This window comes from Trichoderma atroviride, chromosome 5 (genome assembly GCF_020647795.1).
Source record: "Trichoderma atroviride chromosome 5, complete sequence".
Taxonomy (NCBI): domain Eukaryota; kingdom Fungi; phylum Ascomycota; class Sordariomycetes; order Hypocreales; family Hypocreaceae; genus Trichoderma; species Trichoderma atroviride.
Window position 1 is genome coordinate 2,554,351 of NC_089404.1, and position 20,061 is coordinate 2,574,411.

The following is a 20,061-nucleotide window of genomic DNA, read 5'->3' on the forward strand; positions in this document are numbered from 1 at the left end:
TTGAGAAGGACATCAGATGTTGTAAAATCCTCAAGGCTAGAGTTCGAGTTGCTCACTTAATGATTTGCCAGCGATGCTGCAGAATTTCTTGTGCATGCTCTCCATAAAGAGTCTGGAGCATTCTTTTACCTTGCTGCTGAGAAAAGTCTGGCCACTGGGTCAATACTCTAATGGAGTCTGAAGAGTTGCGGCGACGCACCCAGATGAACTAGCCTGGCTGGCTGTTGATCGGCATACTCCGAGCCGGTCGAGATTGGAAAAGTTGGATGCCGTCGTCGAACCTAAAACGCTTGTTAGTATGTGCCATTGATCGCAGATGTTGCTAATCCCATCATACCGCATAATCAATCACTTTAACGTGAGGTGCCTGAAATAGCGTCCGAAGATGCTCCTCCAATTCTGGTACATAGATGTTTGAGATCTTCTCACTATCATTGTAATCCCCGTAGGCCATCTCAGTGGGGTATGAAGTCAACGTGAAGCCCATTTCATCAATGGTAGGGTCTAGTGGCCTCGCGTCATGGATAGTTATGTCTACCATTTCTACCGTCAAATTATGGCGCGGGGTGCCATCGTGTGGAGTGTATCGACAGCTATAAGGCCTAATAGAGTCATAAAGCTCATCTCTCTTAAGGAATCCAAGCTGGCTTCTGACGTTGTTCGACATGTTAATGCTCAAGAAAAAAATAAAGAAGAAGAAACAAGAAAAGGCACCAAGTCAGTAGGGACTAGGAGAGATTAAATATATGCAACAAAACATTTTACATGCACTTTACATGCACCTCCTATAAGCTTTGCCTATCATAAAGCTCGGCATATATAAGCTTACCCAGCCAAAATATCTACAGTAATATCTCGATTTAGGTGAACATCATAGCATATGCGATTTAGCTTGAAAAACATCGCCTACGATAGGAGGATACTCCTCAAGGTCTGCGTAGAATACAAATGTCCTACAGTCAAGACTCTCTCAGATTTCCTTCTCTTGCATGTGGATTGTAGAAACCAGAATGGGGGCACCCTAATTTCAGACATTAGCATTTTATTCAACTTGAGCTCTTATATGGGTCAAACATACCCGGGACTGCAGTCTCGTCGCTATCTGCACTCTTAAACATCAACGCTTCCCAGGTACTCTGGTCTGGGACATAATACCATTGAAAATTTGGAGATGGGAAAATCTGCAGATTCTCCGTCACAAAATCATCAAACACTATGTCTCCGGGGATAGTATCATTTGCAAAATCGACCGACCTAGCATCACATAGTCCTAGCGGCCAGTCATCAAGGGGGCCTTTTATCGGTTTCCAGACGCTGCAAAAATAGAATTAGAGAAACATTTCTTTGGTGTGAATACGACACTCACTTTACTGCTTGCCAGCGGCCTTTGAGAACTTCTTCGGCTCGATCTCCAAAGAGAACTCGTATGATGCGTTCGCCTTCTTTGGCGGTAAAGTCTAGGATACTGTCAGTCTTTTCCTCCTCAATATTGCAAAAACAAGGTATCGCTACGCCAATCTTACCAATGTGAGCCAACGCTGTAGGCTGATCGTACTGATACTCTTTCCCTGTTGAAACCGGAAAGCTTTCGTGACGCTTTCTGACCTGCGATCATCAATAAGATGAAAACAAAGCAACTTCGTCACTTCTTTATACATGTACTCACCGCATAATCCAAAACATGCACATACTTTGCTCCTAATTCAAGCTTCAAAGCCTTCTTGACTTCCGGGATATATACGCTCTGCACTCTCTCGTTGTCCCAAAATTCGTCATAGGTTAAATGAGAATGGATATCAATCATCTGAAAGCCGCATTCTTCTATGCGAAATGGCCCTGCACCTGGCTCTCGCATACTCCTTGCCGATATTGGACGTTTCACCTTGACATAATTGCTCTGGGGAATATCTTCCTCAGGCAAATATCTCATGCTATACGGCTTTTCGATGTTATACAATGGCACCTGATCAAGGTAATACATTGATGACTCAATTGTCGGCCAATGGTTCGCACCGTGTTCGCTCTCGGTATCTTGTTTTCCTTCCATTATTGAGGTAATGTTGGTATTCAATACAATGTACTGTTTCGAGCGAATTCTTTGTATGGTGTGTCAGTGGTATTGATAATAGCATGATCAAAACAAAGTACTAGCGGCTATTTTTATAAGAAAAAATTGCCGACGTATCGAGAGTCATCTCAACACGTATCCAATCCTTTTCACGAGCAATATATTACAGGTCGCTTTTAGTCAATTGCGTGATACTCTTGTATATATGCTGTGTTTTGCCAGCACATGCCGCATATTTACTCGTATATGCAAAACGAAAACTCCATGACACCGAAAAGCGACTTCATTGGTAGCCTGTTAATGTATCTGACATACAGTACCCCTCTATCCGCTTGAACTTCCGGATATGGTCCCAATTTCCGTTCTTTGTTCGAGCTGTGTAACCACATCCCCCTCACATAATATTACATCCGTTACGTCACGATAGCACAACTACTAGTATACGTATATGAAATCCTAAGCCGATACCAAAAATAGGTTGCATACGTGGGCAATGGCGCGTGATGTGATAATTGTGAAGATGCCTGTTCATCATACTCTTGAACAAATCCCTGTTCATGAACAAGGTTTATGACGAGGAAGAGTTTATTGTTCAGTTAAACATTAATCCAAGGATGGATGCATATGCGATTTTTGTCATGATTACATTGTATCATTTTGATTAAAATGCGCCTCAGTTTGGTCTGGAGCGCAGTTTTAATTCCTGGCTCGGAGAGAGAGAGAAAGAAAGAAAAAAGCTGTATGGGTTGCCCTCTATAGTAGTTTCTACGAAGAGCCAATCAAGAGAAGCAGGTCTGCAAGGTTAGATTCTTGCAATTCATGGGCTTTCTCGTGATATTTGTGATTGGAGCCGACATCGTTGGTTAATGTTTGACAACTGGGCTTAATCAGCGCGCTTCTTCTCATGATATGCAATGATACACAAGACACCGCACCAAATTTAACTCGTGTTAATCGTATTAATGCTCAAAGGCAAGCATGATTTGTTTTTACACTTGCAATTAAATATAAAGACCACGCCTTGATTGATATAATTTAATGAATCAAAGATTTAATTCTTCTTCTCCTTGTAGTGTACGTACGTAGATACCTAGGTATTACTGAGCTCCAAGCATTCTATTTTTAGAATATTGTTCTGGTACCTACCTTTACCCTTATTCTTTGCATTGGGCAGGCGCATGTACCACCTTGGCATAAGGCAACTACTGAAAACGTTGCCAGAGCACGGCCACCTCTGATTCAGTTTCAATTCTTTCAGCAATAGGCGCTCATAATACATTCGGCCTTTGCCCCCCCCCCCCGTCCCCAGCAGCTCAGCTCTCGAACTCAAGATTCAAAGCATCATCCATCCCAGATGCTGAGGTGCCTCCCCCTGGTCGCGGCAGTTGCGTCTCGCATCCTTGTCTAGCAGCACCGCTTCTGCCGGAAAGATGGCCAAGCCGCCCATACCAGACGCCGTACGGATCGAGTCAAACATGGGCCCTGAAGGCTATATATTTACGGTATCTGAGAACCGGTATATAGCACCATCATCGAAACGGGTAGGATGACTCCACAAGCTACCATATTTAGCATCTCAGGTCGAGCTAATAGGTCATTCTCTGCAAGGACTCGGCGCTGCCGAAAACGAATGCCGTCGAGTTAAAGTTGGCAACTGTGTTTAGCATCCCGCCAGACGGCCCCGCCAGCATCACAGACGAGTGGATACGCAAGTGTCTGGATGGATACAAGCACGACGATGTTTTCGGCGAAGAATTCCTCCAATGCGTCGTGTTCAATACATCGCGCAAGCTCAGCGTATCGAATGAGGCGATCCATCTTCTTAGAGAACATGGCATGAAGGAATATGTTGTCACCTCATCAACGGACTACTTCCCCGGCCCGCATGTGATTGTGGACCAGGAGCTTAGGGAGGTGTGGAAGCTGGTGGATGATTCAAACGGGACCTGCATGGTAACCTTGAAACCGCAAAAAGAGTAACGACATAACAAATGCCATCCTCCCTGTCCGATAATCGCAAGCTGACGTCCTTTTCTTTTCTTAGTCCCTTGAGTGCACCAGAGCCATTTCTAATCGGCAGTCGAAATAGCCAAACTCTCAGCTTTGCCATACCATCGCGTATCAAGAGTCTTACCCACCCTTCTCCGCTTGCAGGCCTGCGCGTTCTTATCAAAGATAATATTGACTTGAACGGGATCAAGACGTCAGTTGGCAATGATGCATTCTACAATACTTTTCCTCCCAGAACAAAAAGCGCCCATTGTGTTCAAAAGCTAGTGGACAAAGGCGTCGTTATAATTGGCAAAACGAAATTGACGTCCTTTGGAAATTGGGAGGAGCCCATGGAATATACCGATTATCAAGCTCCATGGAATCCTAGGGCAGATGGATATCAGTCACCCGGAGGAAGCAGCTCTGGCAGTGCTTCGGCCATTGCGTCCTACGACTGCCTCGATATCACTCTTGGCACTGACAGTACGTTGTCTCAAGGAAATATTCAGTGGTTGAAAGGGCAATAAGCTGACAGATTTACTGAATAGCTTGGGGCAGTGTCACCCGGCCCGCTCACTGGTGTGGGTGTTTTGGCCTTCGTCCCAGCATTGGAGCCATTTCTTCAGATGGTATTGAGCCATATGTTCAGTAAGTACCTATAGATGGCTCTTGATTTGTGTACATCAGGCTGAAAGCCCTAGGTCGTGGGATGTTCCCGGAATTCTTGCAAGAGATCTCGAAAAATGCAAAAACTTTGCGGCTGAATGGTTGACATTCGATCAGTTCGAGAAGATTCCAAAAGTATGTTCTCCGCACATGTGTCTGTCAAAACTAGGCTAATGGCGTACGCAGCAATTTTCCTCCATCATCTGGCCGACTGACTTTTGGAAAATCATTGATCCCGATCAAGCTAGCAAAGCAAAATCATTTGCACAGTCGATGGCTACGAAGCTAAATGTGAAGCTTGTAGACATGTCGTTTGAAGGATGCTGGAATGTGTCACCGCCAACGAAAGATGCATCTTCGCTACAAGAATTCATTCATCCGGTATGAAATTATTGCTCCCACTTCTTGATGCGATCTAACAGCCAGACAGGCTACCGAGGCCTTGGCGTATGATGTATACCATAACAGCGAGAATTTTCGCCGTCGCCATAGGGATCTGTTTGGGCGAGCGCCGTATACAACGCTTCAGAATGAGCGCATATGGTAACATTTTCTCTTCTTCTTTTCCTGTTTCTCAATTCGATCTGATAACAATCTAGGTCCGCTGGAAAAAACATCACTCGAGAGAAGAGAGACGAGGGGTTCGAGAGAATCAACATATACAGCAGGTGGTTCCAATACACAGTGCGGACCAATGACAACACAGATGCTATCGTAATGCTGCCGATTGAGTCTGCAGGACCAAGATACCGGGATGAATTCCCCGAGTAAGAGTCCCGCCCAACTTTTTAAGGAGAGGAAGAATATGCAGTCTAACTTGGCTCCAGATTCCAAAGACCGCCTCAAGAAGGCGTTAATGCTCTAGCTATCGGCCCTGTAACAAAGTCACCAGTGCTTGCCATCCCAAGTAAGATGCCATGTTACGAAAGAGAAGAACAGATATTGATAGTGGGTAGTTGCCGAGATTCCATATCATTCGAGAGTCAGTGGCCGAGAGGAGAAGTTACCATTCGCGGTAGCCCTTATGGGAACGCCAGGTATGTTATCGAGTTATGCCTTTACAGCCGATTTGGCAACTCACATACCTCTTGTAGGCTCCGACTTGCTGTTGATTGATACTGCAATCGAGATCTTATCGGATTTGGGTCTTCCTACGGTTGTTCAAACTGGAAGACACATGTATAACAAGCCCGAGCAGTAATACCGTGCATGATTAGACAAAAGGTCGTGTCTTTGATGGATGGGTATCTGTGAGGTATACCTAGGTGGCGAAACATTGTGAATCTATGGGTTAAAAAATACAGTAGTGGGATTCCTTACCTCTACTACCACATCTCGCTATGTGCGTCTCCAATTCGCTCAAAATGGAGCTGCATATAAGCCCTAGATCATATTCACTGACCAGCTGAATCTCAATTATATGTGCTCAACTTATGGCGATTCATGTTGGCGAGCACCAATACGGCACAAAATGCGCTAGTGAGCTGACATTCAGGCACAATCCACATAAAAGTCGCCGATGGCAGCTCTCTCAACAGAAATTCGTAACTCAACCCAAATCGCCTGCATCGCAAGCAGCTTCACGTTCCTAGTCTCTTAGCCAGTCTTTTAGCAAATCCAAGCCGTTCTCATCTCTTGCTCCATCTCCCATGTGTTTGAAATTACCGACTAGCCGTAGATTGCTTCCCTCGCTAGCCGTCCGGCTTTCGTCGGCGCAACAGTCTGTAGAGTCAATTACACAAAAACACCAACAAGAATACAAACGTGGTACTATGACAAAATCAACAAAACTCTATCAAGAATTAAACTCAAAAACACAAAAACCCCCACGATTTCCTCTTCCCCATCAATCAATCCCAAAGCCAGGGCTGAATAAGAAAAGCTACAGCGGTGGGAAGGGCCGATGCGCGGCTGGCCGATTCGGCGTTCCGCCATCATGGGGGGTCCCGGTCAAGGCTCCGTTTCGCGCGGACCTCGTACTTGTGCATACCTACATCCGTTTCGGGGCATGATTGGATAATCTCTCAAGAACAATCGAACAACGCCATGGAGACTCCGCAGATTACAGCAGATTCCGATCTCTAGTCAGTACCTCGTAATCGCACGGCGCCGGTTAGACCGATGAGCGTGGCTTGCAATTTTGTGGTGGCTGCAAAGTTATAGTAGCACAGTAATAGGCAAACGGCAAACTTTTGCTGTAAGCAGAGATGGCGACAAGTCATTATCAATCATATCGACAGCCACTGCAAGCACGGAGAAAAACAAAAAAAAGAGTCAACCTCCTATCTCACTCACCCAATCCACAGCCTAATACATACTCGTAAAGTAGATGCCCTGTCGTCCATCTCATCGCAGGCACATACAGATGACGTTCCCGCAATCCTGCATACAGGAATCCTCCCTCCGTTCACCAAAGCCGTCAGCTTACTTTTTTTATCCCGTCAATTGGTCCCTGACGTTAGATTCGCTCCCAATTAGCCAACAGCTTGGCGCCAAATCTTGACCCAGACTTCCGAATCTCCGTTGTTCGGCCTTGGTGGAGGACCCTGTTTTTTTTTTGGGTTCCCTTTTTGGCGCGCATAAGCTCGCTCAACCCGTGGAGAAGAGAGCCGAATATAAGATCCAAAGCTTAGAACGACCTTTTTAGCAGATTTGTTTCGTGTCCACCTGCTGCTAGTCGTTGGGGCTTCCCCATTAACTATCCAAAAAAAAAAGTTGTTGCCATTGCTAGCCGACCGACTGTGGCGCCGTCATCGGGTCTTTTTGCTGTCGTTTCGCTTTGGCCGGGATTGAAATCGCAAACCGTCCCGTCATCAGCCTGCTCTTTCATCCCGCCATCAACTCTTCCCGCGAAAAAAAACAGAAAACGAAAGCCTTTCGCCAGTTCGTCTCGATATAATCCCAACAGCTGCGCGGGAGGCGAAAGCGAGACAAGGTCATGTCGACCACCGTAGGGTAAGTTTGGCGCGCACATTCGAAATGCCCTTTCTCTCCAGCGCCGGTTTTCGGGTTGCGCCGGAATTCTGGGGTTGGGGTCCTTGCAATCCATTCGTTGCTTTGAGCTAACACGACTCTGCCAAACAGCGGTTTCGCCGCAGGCGCTCTGGCAGCTTGCGGAGCCGTCACAGTCACGCACCCGGCCGAGGTGCTGAAGATCCGACAGCAGCTGCAGGGCGAGCTGCAGACCAAGGGCGCGCAGCCGCAGTACTATCGCGGGCCCATCCACGGCATCAGCGTCATTGTCAAGAACGAGGGCATCAAGGGCATCTACCGCGGCCTGGGCGCCGCCTACGTCTACCAGGTGCTGCTCAACGGCTGCCGCCTCGGCTTCTACGAGCCCATCCGAAAGTCGCTGGCCACGCTGTTCCTCAAGGACGAGAGCGCGCAGAACCTGGGCATCAACGTCTTCGCCGGCGCCTCGTCCGGCATCCTCGGTGCGGCGGCGGGCAGTCCCTTCTTCCTCGTCAAGACGCGGCTGCAGAGCTTCTCGCCCGTGCGGCCCGTGGGCACCCAGCACAACTACCGCAATGCCTGGGACGGCCTGAGACAAATCTATCGCGGCGAGGGCTTCTTTGGCCTGTACCGCGGCATCAGCGCGGCCATGGTTCGAACTGGCTTCGGCTCCTCGGTCCAGCTGCCCACGTACTTTTTGGCCAAGAGACAGCTGGTCAAGCACGCCGGCATGGAGGAGGGCCCGGCCCTGCATCTCTCCAGCAGCGCCGTCAGTGGCTTCGTCGTCTGCTGCGTCATGCACCCGCCTGGTCAGTATTAGTATTTCCCCTGTGATTCGCAAGTTTTGCCAGCTAACACGGCCAACCTAGATACCATCATGTCTCGTCTGTACAACCAGCACGGCAACCTCTACAGCGGCATCTTCGACTGCCTCGGAAAAACGATCCGAACCGAAGGAGTCCTTGCCATCTACAAGGGCTTCATCCCTCACCTGGCCCGAATCCTCCCCCACACCATCTTGACTCTCTCCTTGGCCGAGCAGACGGCCAAACTGGTCAGAAAGGTTGAGCACCGCGTTCTGCCCATGCTAGGGTATGAGGAAGGCCGCCTATAAAGCTCAAAGGCTTGCGTTACAAAAATTCCCGGGGTTGAACCCCCCACTTTGTTCGACCCTGTCATTTAAAACAGGGCTTGATTTCATCGCGTACATTTATCAGTACATGTTGTTGCGTCTTTGGGAGTGACGTCTCTGGTTAATAGATTACGGGTATATTTCAGGATATGTGCCAAATTTGGAAGAGAGGCAGGGGAAAAGCTCATGGCGGCATGATTTTTTGCACTGGAGTTGGTAGTCTCATGAATAGATCTGAGCGCAATGGCGCCGCTGTATAATGAATATTCACTTGATGTTTTCTCTGTTCCTTTTTTTTTTTTTTTTCTTTCATCGGGTTTCCCCCCCTCTATCCTCCCATAGAACGCTTGCATCCATAACAGAGCTTCCCCTTATTGAGTGTCAGGGAGCCATCTGCAGGGTCGTCTCCCAACTCGCCGGCCCAGGTCGAATCACCCTCGTCATCCAGGGTGATGCCGCATAAACGGCAATACTGCGACGTTTCAAGCCGGTCCAGTTTGCCTGCAGTGCGAACGACATTGGTCACTATGCCGGCGTAAGGGCCCTCCACGCCGTCGAAATATCGGGCCATGACTTCTTCTATACTTTGATCCTTGTGAGAAACGACGCTTGACGATGTCTTGTCCACGGGGGGGAATGAGATCTTGGACAGAGGGCATGGTGCTGAGGTAGGTGACGATTTCGTTCTTGAGAATCTCTCGCAAGGGGTAATATATGGGGAACTGAATCTTGGAACCTTCTTGGCTTGATTCCCCGGCGCCCGCCGGATCTGCGGCCCGGTGGTAGGTGCAGACTGCAAACAGGCCGTCGCTAATCTGCCAAGGAACCGCAAAGCCTCTGCCGTTGGCAACCTCGGACAGGGTCAGGCTGGCCAAGGCAGTGGTGCTGTGGCCGAAGAGCAAGGCCGAATAGGACCTTTCCATGGCCACGTGGAGGAGGAGATGGCGAATAAACAGCCTCAGACTATCAGCGCGTGAAGTCACCGACGGGAGTGACGAGAAAAACTGCTGTAGCCGCTCAACGTCGCTTCCATCTGCGGGAATCGGTATTGTCGTCCAGTCGATTGTCCTGACACTGAGCACTCTGCTCAAGTGAACACACTCCAGTGAGACATTGGGGAACTTTTCGCGGTATCTCGCAAGAAGCTTCTGGGCAGGGGTATCGAGTGCATCGGCGGGGTGAGAGAGGTCAGTGTCAATATGGACCACGAGGGGCTCAAAGGGCGACGATCCCTTCCGTGAGGCCTGATATCGTGCAGTCTTGTCAAGGATCTGGGTGAGAGCAGTTGAAGAGGGTCCAAAGGAGAGGCCGGCAACATATCTCCTGGGCTCAGGCTTCGGCGACGCCCTGGTCTCTCGCTGGAGCACGGTGAATCTCTTGATGGCCTTGGAGTCTACGTATTCTCTGAAGCAGTTCCTAGCGGTGTTGAAGTCAGCATCAGAACACTGACATGGCCGAATTACACGTCTGTGATGAGACATGTATATCCAGCAGCGGTTTGACTCACTCGCAAGTCGCCACGTTTCGCAGCTCAAACTTTGCATCTGGCGCCTTGCAGCGCGAGCATGATGCAGCCATGGCAGTCCCTGACTGGTAAACAGATATAAATAGAGTACAGAGTGGTGGTATAATGTAGATGGCCGGTTGCCCTCTTGAGTCTTGTTATGACTGGCTGCTCGTTCGTCACTGATTTGTCTCTAGATATGGAGGAGACTGCAGGCTGCGTCTTGCCAAAGAAGTCAACAGCTGGTTCCGTAGTCGTCGTCTTGTGATTTGGCATCTAGTAAATACGAGATTATGGCGTGTATTGTATTCACCAAGATTTTACAGCTGCGGGCAACAGGAGCTGGTGGCGAGAATTTTTTTTGCTGCTGGGCTAGCAGATTGCAAGTCGCTACTCAAGTAAGCAAAAATGGGATAGGTGATGGCTCCTGGGTGTTAGGCGCCCGCTCCTTTCTCACTGCGTGCAAGTCTCAATTTTCCCTATTTCTGTCTATTTGCTTTCTCTCTTTACAATAAAAAACTCAATTGCAACAAGAACATATTATTTGAGCTGCTTCTCTTCTTCCTCTCTAGCGCTCAATATTGCTAAAAAAAAATGGCTTTGCCGGGTAACTCTGCTGCTCATTTCACCCCCTGTCGGTAATTGCCCGCCCAAGCATCTACCGAGACGATTCATGCGCCCATAGCGCATTCTAGCGCTCGCTTCAGGAACCTGGCCAGACTGCATTGACGCGGCCAGACAATCCAAGTTGCATATCGCGCCTAACGGGGATCGGCGCTGGGCGTCTCAGAACTGTTGGCCCTATCAGTAGCGCTGTTGTCGAACGATATTCAGGCCAGGAGCAGGCATAACAGAGAGCCCGAAGGACGCAGAGCAGAGCGCACGGCGAGTATTTGCAGCGAGCCCCAAGCCCGTCAGAGCAGCCACCGGGGCGCAGCTGCAATTGCGAGTGCGAGAGCGAGACTGATTACCAAGTCGCTGCAGAGCTAAGCCTTGTGACGTCAAGACGCCGCGACATCTTGGCCACCTTGTGGCGTTGCTGATCGGCCTCGACATCCGCGGCAGCTATTCGTGAAGACACGCATCGTCTAACCGCCGGCATAACTGGAAACCCGCATAGAAACCCGCATAGACACCCGCATACTTACAGCACTCACTTACAGCACTCACTTACATACATACAAGCACTGCTGCCCTGTTTCTGTTTCATCGTCCCCCCTAAACGCTGGCCGATCTCTGCTGGCGCCGCAGCCAATCACCGCGCGCCGCATCCCTGCGCTTTCTGCGTCCGGGCCAGCCAATGCAGCAAGGCGACTCGACTCATTCACCATCCGGCCTTTGAAGCTGAAACCGCAAACAGCTCCTGCAGCGCATTGTTCGCTCGCCCTTCTTTCTGGGGCCAGAGCATGAAATATCTCCCGCCCACGCGCCCGTACCTGGAGCAAGGGAGAATCATCATTGCTGCCTGTTCTTGTTCCTATTCTTGTGCTTGTTCCTGTCAGCCTTGCCTCTAGGCGTCCTCGCAGGCCAGCGCTACCGCAGCCAAGTAGGTACGAATACGGCCTCGAGACGCCAGCACATCACCCGACTTGAAACTCGACATCGTGGCCGGTCTGGCTGAAGCCACCTTTTTCCACTTGTCGCCTGTGGCTTTTGGTGCTTCGCCTCGTCATCAGCGGCCTCTGCCTCTGCCCTGCGCTTCCCAGCGCTGGATCCGTCTTTATATACATCTTGTGTTTACCCCTACGACAGCGCGCTCGCCTCGATCGACATTCCCACAGCCCCTCCGCTCCACCAACCGAACTCGCATCGAGACGCATCTTCCAGCCTCGACAACTCCCACAACAATCTCTGCGCCTGCGCCATTCGCTGCCAGCGCAACCACATCCTTGCCGAGCATGGCTGCCCCTCAGCAGGGAGCAGCACGACCACAGGACGTCGCCTTCGCCGCTCGCAGCTCCTGCGAAAACAATGCGCCCCGACGCAGTCGCTTACCCCCTGGATACGTCGGTCGCTCCCGTGCACCAGAACGGCTGCTTCGAGATCGATCGTGTCATCAAGAGCGGGTGTGTTCAGAAGCGCACCCAAAAGACAAAGGTACGCTGCGCGTCGCAGAATCATTTCCGCCTTGTTTTCTTCCCTGTGCTAACGCGCCGTGTCCCCCAGAACTGGAAGAGCATTTACCTTGTTCTACGACCGAATGGCGTCTCTTTATACAAGGACGCCAAGGAAGCCAAGCTCCGACACCAGATTTACCTGTCCGAACTTTCTGCCGTCGCCATCCTCAAGGACCCAAAGCACAAGCGCAAGAATCTGTTTGGCCTTTTTTCCGCATCGAGAAACTTTCATTTTGCGGCCCCCACGCCACAGGATGCGCAAGAATGGGTTGACCTGATCCGCAAGGCCGCCAGGCTTGACGAAGAAGAGGACGAAATGTACTTTGGCAGCCCCGTGGCGCCTGGCATGTCACCAACCGCGCCGGCTCTCGAGAGCTGGGGCAATCACATTGACAATGCGCTCTCAAGCTCCCCCGAAAACCTGACACCCTTTGACCCTTCTGCGCCCAAATTCATGGGGGGAAACCGTCGCATATCCTTCACGCTGGAGTCGTCTGGCCTATCCGGCAACGAAATGCTCTCGTACTCTGACTTTTCTGACAGCGAGGTTCCACGAAGCCACGGCGTGTCCTTTGAGAACCTCGCTGTCAAACCGATCCCCGAAACCCCGACAGCGACAGACACGAAGCCTCGACAGGCCGCCTTGCCAGGCCAGCGACCAGAAACGTCAGCCCGCTCGGCGAGTCAGATCAGCGCCGTGACGGCCGAGCAGGAATCCGAGCGAGTCATCTGGCAGGGCTCGCTCTGGATGCAGCGGACCAAACGCGGCGTGCGCCAGTGGAAAAGCATGTGGGGAGTGCTGCGCGCGCGACAGCTCGTGCTGTACAAGGACGAATCCGAATATGCGGCGCGGGCCATTGTCGAAGTGGCCGACGTTGTCAGCGTCGTCGAAATCGACCCCGTCAACAAGAGCAAGACGCACTGCCTCCAAATCATCACCGAGGAGAAGACGTACCGCTTCTGCGCTCCCGACGAAGAGTCGCTGGTGCTCTTTCTCGGCGCATTCAAGAGTCTGCTGACCAAGAGGCGGACGATGGAGGCGCGCGCGCTGGCAACCGTCGTGGTCAATCCTCCATCATCATAACGCTGGGTTCAAGCTCTTCCGCGAGAGCTCTTTTACCTGCATACTCTACTTTCGCTCATCATTTCACTTTCTACTTTCCTTTGTCGTACGATAAATACCCTCTTCCTTTCGTAATCTTACATGACGAATTTATGACTCGACTATTACTCTTTATTATACCAAATTAGTCACACTTACATGTCCTTTTTTTTTTTTTCCCTTTACTCTCTTTTCATTCCCCCCTGGCGCACACATACACACATCACAGCTTAGAATGAGCTTGTGACTAATACGGGGCGCATTTGGTGGAGTTTGAGGTGCTCGTTTCTTTGTCTTTCAGGGCGGCTCATCACCATTCTGAATGTGAAGAAGAAAATAATGGCCTTGATATCTGGGGGAGGGTAATGACAGCGTGTTGTGGTTTGGTGGTTGGCCTGACTTGTTCTTTTCCCGCTACATCTGCCTACGGGGAAAGTTGGGTTTCAATTCCACAAAGATTAAAAAGAGAGCACATCTCTGTCTTTCTTTTCTTCATACTAGTTTTAGGCATTTTCCATTCTTTATGCTCATATATTTGGAGCAAATTAATTCTCTTGCCTGCTTTTTTTCTTTTTGTATGATGACAGGATGAATGAAGAATGCTGTGATGAAATGATACAAATTGGTTTTTTTTTTTTTTTTTTTGCTGGAGTTCTTCGATGCCCGTGCGAACACCGCTACATGTACTACCTACCTGCCTTATCAAATACCTAGTAATCACTTGGGTACTTCTCAAGTAGACAACGCAGAGACACATATAATAATAAATATGTACAGTCATGAATCGAAAAGGGTGAAAAACGTAACGAGCTAATAGTATAGTTTAGTACTTTGAAAAAAAAAAAAGCAAGCAACGGGTATAGATAGGTATATATACAGTCTTTTTTGAAAATGATAATTCCATATTCCACCCCCCCCTTTCCCAATTTCCCGTCCAAAAGACACCGGTGACCGTTTTTCGTTTTTGTGTTCCCGATCAATGTCGACGCAAAAAAAAAAAAAGAATAAAGATGAAAGAGCCCGAGATATAAAAAACTTGAAAAATTTGATCCTCCAACCATCCTCCCAATTAAAGAGAATTGCAAATCCAGATGTATAAGAAAAAAAGTAAAAATCCAAAGCCCAGCGCTTCTCTTACAACCTCTCCTAGTCTCTCTCTCTCTCTTTTTTTCCCCAACATGTCTCAAGATGCAGTCTCGTCTGGCTTGTCAAGCCCAAAAAAGGCAGAGTCAAAGTCGCCGCCCGCATCCATAAGCTCAAAGTTGCTATCGCGGTTGTTCATCAGGTCGTCAAAGGTGTCGTCTCCCGAGCCGCCCAGGCTAAAGTCAAAGTCCATGCCGTCAGCGGCTCCGGACTCGTTGCCAAAGAACTCTGTGTTGAGGTTGGTGTCGAATTTCTGTTCTTCCGCTTTTGCGGCGGCGTTGGCGTTGGGGATCGACATGCTATGGGCGGCGGCTGAGATTGACGGCTGGTTGTTGTTGTTGTTGCCATTGTTGCCATTGTTGCCAGCTGATGGCTGGTCAGGTAAGAGATTGTTGAGATTCAAGAGTTCGTCGCCGCCATCAGCCGGAGCAAAGGTAGTCAGGTCAAAGAAGGGTTCCTTGGATGATGCAGTCGTCTGGCCAGAAGCTTCGTTGCTCGGCGGTGCGAGGGTGAATTCCATGTTGGTAAAGTTCATGCCGGAAGGCTCTGTCTTTGCAGGAGGTTGGATTGTGCCGGTGGTTTCAGGCAGCATGTCCAGAGTCGGCTTGTGATCTCCAGCGGGCAGTCGAGAGGCAAAGGCCGGGCTGGCTTTTCCGCTCATTCCATTCATGCCGCCGGGTGGCGGTGGTTGCTGTTGCTGTTGCTGGCCATTGGGCTCCTTGGCAGAAATGTCCATGTGGTCGGCCTCTGAGAGGTTGATGCTCATGTTTGGGAATGGCGCCATGGGCTTCACGTCTATGCTGTCGGCCATGGGCTCGTCCTTGGGTTCGGGCGATGCGGATGGGATATCAATGGTTATGGGCTGCTGGGGGGTGGTTTGTGTCTGAGCCAAGAGCTTCTTCTTCCTCTCTTGTAGCTCATTTAGATCTCTGAGTAAGACTGACTTGGCCTCAATCTAGCCGAGAGGGCAAACAAAGAGAGTAAGTGGTGAGTAACCAGAACAACAACAGAGAGGCGAGGACTTGGAGAAGGGAGATGGTGGGTGTGTCAGTAAACACGACACCGAGGGATTGCTTACAATTTCCACTTCAAGCTCGTCCAGCGCGTTGTGAAAGAGCCTGATAGTTTCCGGCAGCTTGGACTGCGACGTGCCAGGGACGTGTGTCAGATTCCCCCGAGAGTCTTTGCGCGATGCCCGCAGAGCCTTTCCAGTTTGCACGAGCTTTGGCGGCAGGACAGTTGATTAGCCGGCGATGAAAAGGACGAAGAGGAGAAGCCAGAAGAGGAGAAGCCAGAAGCGGCCAGACTTACAACATCGTTGATGAGAGACTGCAGGGCGTCCAGCGGCTCCTGCTTGGGAGCGGCCGAGGTCGAGTTGGACGTCGCCATGCCGCGCAACAGTCTGCGTCAACGCCAGAGAGCAGCAGCGAGAGGCCTGGATCAGCAGCGAGCGCCGGGCACATGCATATGCATCCGCCAGCAGGGCGCCAGAGGGCTGCGGCTCGTTGTCTGGTGAGCGAGGCCTGAGGGCCAGGAGAGGTCGCGGGTGAGGCTCAAGGGCGCTGGCGCTTGGGCTGAGATTTGCTGGGGCCGGCAGACGGAGCAGCCAATCGGACGGGCTGGGGCGCCGGATCAGGCAGTGAAGCAGCCAAGGTGAAGCAGCGAAGCAGCGAAGATGGAGATGCCGGCAGCAAGAGCGTTTCCAGACGAGTTTGGGTGCACGCGCGGATATGCAGGCCGTACTTATAAGAGTGAGATGTTTGCCCTGGAATCGAGTCGATGGGCTGACGACCGCATCGCTGCTAGTAGCAACAAGGGGCGAGAGTTTGCTGTGGCTTGCGCCAAAAGCTTCTGGGTTGAGGCCTGCCGCACGACAAGCGCTGGAGAGCCCTGTAGATTCGGGGGTGGAAGTGTGGCTGAGGTGCGAGGGCCAAGTACTTAGTACGCGTTTCTTGCTGGATAAAACATGCGGTGCCAAGTATAATCTACCGGCTGCATATGCCGTTTTCCGCGGGGACCTGGGCGATAGGCCTACCACTTCCGTATTCCGCTGAGTATTGTGTGGCTCAGGCAGCTCTTCTGGACGCGGATTGGCTCAGCTTCCCCCGCATATTGCTGACTGAAAAACGGCTAATAGATCTCGAGGAAATCCTCCGTAGTAGCGGCCAGCGGCTGGCTAATTCAAAGAGGATTAGCAGTTGATGGAGCTGTGTCTATGACTTGGTACCCTCACGGTGACCTCTATTTCGAGCAGCTCAAAGTAAACTCAGTTCCGCAGCGACGCACATATACGGGGACATTAATCTTACATTAGCTGTGGCATGTAATCCTGGTCTTTGAAAAGCCAATGGCGAGCTGTATTCGCGTAGGACCAATACGTAAAGTAATAAGAAGCCCGGAGCCTTGTTACATGCTTGCATATGCATGTCTCACACCTCTAGCTTAACACAACTGGAAACAAAAACGCTCAAAACTCTCGCCCTACGGAATAAACAATAGCCTCCATGAGTCCGGCTGTGGAGTTGCCTGAAACTGGCCGCGGAAACGGGTGTGGCGCCGCAATAAGAGCCTCAAGACGGCATCGCCTCGTATTCGCTGCGTTGGGCGTATAACTGACAGCCTAATGATGTTATTTGATGGGGGCTGGCTACTTGGCAGTATCAGGATCCGAGAGATGTGCAAATCTGTTGTTTATGTGGTCAATGCCGTCTGGAGCGATATGCTTCTCCAACTGCGAATAGATTGATGTCCAAGTGGATAGTATGAGCTGAGCTACAGCAGCCTCAGCTTCTAGGCGTCTAGCTACGAGCCATATCAGTGCAGAGCTTCATGAGCCATTATGCAAACCACCTGCGCGATCAAGCCAGGAAAGGGTAGCAAATAAGTACCAATTATACAAAAAATTGTCAAATCCTCCTTTTATCGCCGACTCCTCATCCCGCTGCCAGCCTCGTATCATGGCCGTGCATCAGACAAAAAAGCTGCGGCCTCGCCACACATGCAGGGTAGCTTCGCTCGTCTCGCCTACCGGGCGAAATTGTTAGCACCAAGCCCGGCCTCCACTTTGTCCAGCACAAACCTTCACCTCATCACCTTTTTGCCCAGCTAGCCCAGGCTGGATTTTTTCTCGTCTCTTTTTCCAACCGACAAGTCGCTGTGTGTGCAAAAGTAGCGGAGCGGCTGGTTTCGATTTGCGGGACTCGTTTCCTTGTATCGTTTTCTTCTGTTCTGTTGTTTCCTTCTTCTTCTTTCCTTTTCTCATCTCAACTCGGCATCCGGTTCTTCTCTTCCCCTGTCTTGTTCCTCTTGTGTCCCGCCTCAGCCTCCTCAAAAGCGCTGCAAGCTCTCCCAGGGTCCTCATCTCCCAACTACAGCTTTCTGTCAACTCGCCTCGACTCGCCTCGACCCGCCTCGGTTTATTTCCAGCATCTTTCAACGTCCCGTTGCAAGCTCATCTGCCTGTTTGGTCTTCTTCGTTTCCCGCCGTCCGTGTTTTAGCGAGCTTGTCGTCGGAATCTCTTTCGTTGCATCCCCCCCTAAGACCCCTCCTCTCTACCGACTTCTCCTCACCCTCTTCTTCGCCACCGACGGCCGCAACACCCTCTGCGCACCGCCGTCTCCCACCTCCGCCTGCGCGCTCGACCCGATCACCGACCCAGAACCGCTCAATCGCGACAATGGCCGACGCTGGCGCTGTCTCGACCGCTGCGCAGCCCGTGGGCGCCGCTGCCGCCCAAAACGGCCAAGGCAACCCAACCCACCTCCCCCCGCCTCCTCTCCATATTCCGCAGAACAACAACCCGATCCCGACGGCCATGACATCTCCCCGCTCTGGCGTCGATGGCGGCGGCATCCTCTCGCCGACCACGGGCTTCCGACGAGCTGCGCCCGAGCCTAACAAGCGGGCCCTCTACGTTGGCGGCCTGGACCAGCGAGTGACTGAGGATGTGCTGCGCCAGATCTTCGAGACCACGGGACATGTCCAGAATGTCAAGATCATCCCCGACAAGAACGTATGCTACCATCTTCCTGGCTCCTGACAAGGGACTGCGTTTGTGCGAGATTTTGCTAACAAGGAATGTTCTGAGATGTAGGCCAAAGGCTACAACTATGGCTTCGTGGAGTACGATGATCCTGGTGCGGCCGACAGGGCCATGGCAACTCTCAATGGACGAAGGGTCCACCAGTCTGTATGTTTTCTGACTGACTCTACTTTATTGACCCTCAAGCTATTAGACGCTGACACGCATCCTTGTCAAAACAGGAAATTCGAGTCAACTGGGCCTATCAGTCCAACACCACGACCAAGGAGGACACCTCCAACCACTTCCACATCTTCGTTGGCGACCTTTCAAATGAGGTCAATGATGACATCCTCCACCAGGCCTTTTCTGCCTTTGGCTCCGTCTCGGAAGCTCGCGTCATGTGGGACATGAAGACGGGCAGGTCTCGAGGCTATGGCTTCGTCGCTTTCCGTGACCGGCCCGATGCCGAAAAGGCCCTGAGCTCCATGGATGGAGAATGGCTCGGATCAAGGGCGATTCGCTGCAACTGGGCCAACCAAAAGGGCCAGCCTTCAATGGCTCAGCAGCAGGCGATGCAGGCTATGGGCATGACGCCGACTACTCCCTTTGGCCACCACCAGTTCCCTGCCCACGGCATCGCTAGTTACGAAATGATCCTGGCGCAGACGCCCAACTGGCAGACTACCTGCTACGTGGGAAATCTCACTCCGTACACGACTCACACCGACGTTGTCCCTCTGTTCCAGAACTTTGGATTTGTGGTCGAGTCGCGATTCCAGGCCGATCGCGGCTTTGCATTCATCAAGATGGACACGCATGAGAATGCGGCAATGGCCATCTGCCAGATGAACGGATACAATGTCAACGGCCGACCCTTGAAGTGCAGCGTAAGTAGAAACCTGTTATGAGTGACGACTAATAGTATTATATGGGTTGCTGACAATGCCATCCAGTGGGGCAAGGACAAGACGCCCAACTCTCAATCGTTTGACCCTCAGCAGCAGCCGTACAGCCCTCAGACTTCTCAGGCTCCTGGCTTTCCTGGTACTCCTACCTACTACCCGCAGTACGGAGGTGAGTTTGAGCTGATTCAGCATCGGTGGTGGTGATTGATGCCTGTGGGCTTGAAGAACCGGGACACTAACATGACAACCCAATTATAGCTCAATACAATGGACAGCAGGGCAACTTTGGCGGCCCGCAAGCCGCCTCTCCTGCAGGATACAGCGGCTCCCCCATGGGTTATGGCGGCCCTCAGAGTGCCGGAGGATATGGTCGCGGGCACCAGGGTCCCAACGGCCAGTGGAACCAGAACCAGGGACAAAACTTCAACAATGGTTTCGGCGGCTATCAGTCGTAG

The 20,061-nt window shown here is 51.0% G+C and overlaps 8 protein-coding genes across 9 annotated transcripts; 4 read left to right on the forward strand and 4 right to left on the reverse strand.

The window, feature by feature from the left end:
• Window positions 1-167: 167 nt before the first annotated feature.
• Window positions 168-667, reverse strand: TrAtP1_010050 (uncharacterized protein; the record flags this gene model as incomplete). Its single annotated transcript, XM_066114547.1, has 2 exons — window positions 168-281; window positions 338-667. 2 exons carry the CDS (start codon window positions 665-667, stop codon window positions 168-170), a joined length of 444 nt encoding a protein of 147 aa, XP_065970643.1.
• Window positions 668-959: 292 nt separating this feature from the next.
• On the reverse strand, window positions 960-2,047 carry TrAtP1_010051 (uncharacterized protein; the record flags this gene model as incomplete). Its single annotated transcript, XM_066114548.1, has 5 exons — window positions 960-1,021; window positions 1,079-1,314; window positions 1,367-1,457; window positions 1,524-1,605; window positions 1,667-2,047. 5 exons carry the CDS (start codon window positions 2,045-2,047, stop codon window positions 960-962), a joined length of 852 nt encoding a protein of 283 aa, XP_065970644.1.
• A 1,451-nt stretch (window positions 2,048-3,498) lies between these two features.
• TrAtP1_010052 (uncharacterized protein) lies at window positions 3,499-6,131 on the forward strand (the record flags this gene model as incomplete). 2 transcript variants are annotated; one of them, XM_014089980.2, is made up of 11 exons in its annotated part: window positions 3,499-3,609; window positions 3,677-4,044; window positions 4,113-4,543; window positions 4,609-4,708; window positions 4,762-4,861; window positions 4,913-5,107; window positions 5,157-5,269; window positions 5,326-5,493; window positions 5,554-5,633; window positions 5,683-5,763; window positions 5,821-6,131. In XM_014089980.2, the coding sequence occupies 11 exons, from the start codon at window positions 3,499-3,501 to the stop codon at window positions 5,925-5,927; spliced, it is 1,854 nt and encodes a 617-aa protein (XP_013945455.1). In that variant the 3' UTR covers window positions 5,928-6,131. The 2 variants fall into 2 exon arrangements, with proteins under 2 accessions (XP_013945455.1, XP_065970645.1); XM_066114549.1 differs by having other exon boundaries at window positions 5,554-5,763.
• Window positions 6,132-7,664: 1,533 nt separating this feature from the next.
• Window positions 7,665-8,792, forward strand: TrAtP1_010053 (uncharacterized protein; the record flags this gene model as incomplete). The annotated part of the gene is made up of 3 exons (XM_014089979.2): window positions 7,665-7,681; window positions 7,811-8,487; window positions 8,548-8,792. 3 exons carry the CDS (start codon window positions 7,665-7,667, stop codon window positions 8,790-8,792), a joined length of 939 nt encoding a protein of 312 aa, XP_013945454.1.
• Window positions 8,793-9,292: 500 nt separating this feature from the next.
• TrAtP1_010054 (uncharacterized protein) lies at window positions 9,293-10,388 on the reverse strand (the record flags this gene model as incomplete). Its single annotated transcript, XM_066114550.1, has 2 exons — window positions 9,293-10,226; window positions 10,318-10,388. The coding sequence occupies 2 exons, from the start codon at window positions 10,386-10,388 to the stop codon at window positions 9,293-9,295; spliced, it is 1,005 nt and encodes a 334-aa protein (XP_065970646.1).
• Window positions 10,389-12,285: 1,897 nt separating this feature from the next.
• TrAtP1_010055 (uncharacterized protein) lies at window positions 12,286-13,515 on the forward strand (the record flags this gene model as incomplete). Its single annotated transcript, XM_014089977.2, has 2 exons — window positions 12,286-12,411; window positions 12,481-13,515. 2 exons carry the CDS (start codon window positions 12,286-12,288, stop codon window positions 13,513-13,515), a joined length of 1,161 nt encoding a protein of 386 aa, XP_013945452.2.
• Window positions 13,516-14,716: 1,201 nt separating this feature from the next.
• TrAtP1_010056 (uncharacterized protein) lies at window positions 14,717-16,065 on the reverse strand (the record flags this gene model as incomplete). Its single annotated transcript, XM_014089976.1, has 3 exons — window positions 14,717-15,631; window positions 15,755-15,898; window positions 15,988-16,065. The coding sequence occupies 3 exons, from the start codon at window positions 16,063-16,065 to the stop codon at window positions 14,717-14,719; spliced, it is 1,137 nt and encodes a 378-aa protein (XP_013945451.1).
• Window positions 16,066-18,353: 2,288 nt separating this feature from the next.
• Window positions 18,354-20,061, forward strand: TrAtP1_010057 (uncharacterized protein; the record flags this gene model as incomplete). Its single annotated transcript, XM_014089975.2, has 5 exons — window positions 18,354-18,689; window positions 18,771-18,866; window positions 18,941-19,588; window positions 19,655-19,775; window positions 19,865-20,061. 5 exons carry the CDS (start codon window positions 18,354-18,356, stop codon window positions 20,059-20,061), a joined length of 1,398 nt encoding a protein of 465 aa, XP_013945450.1.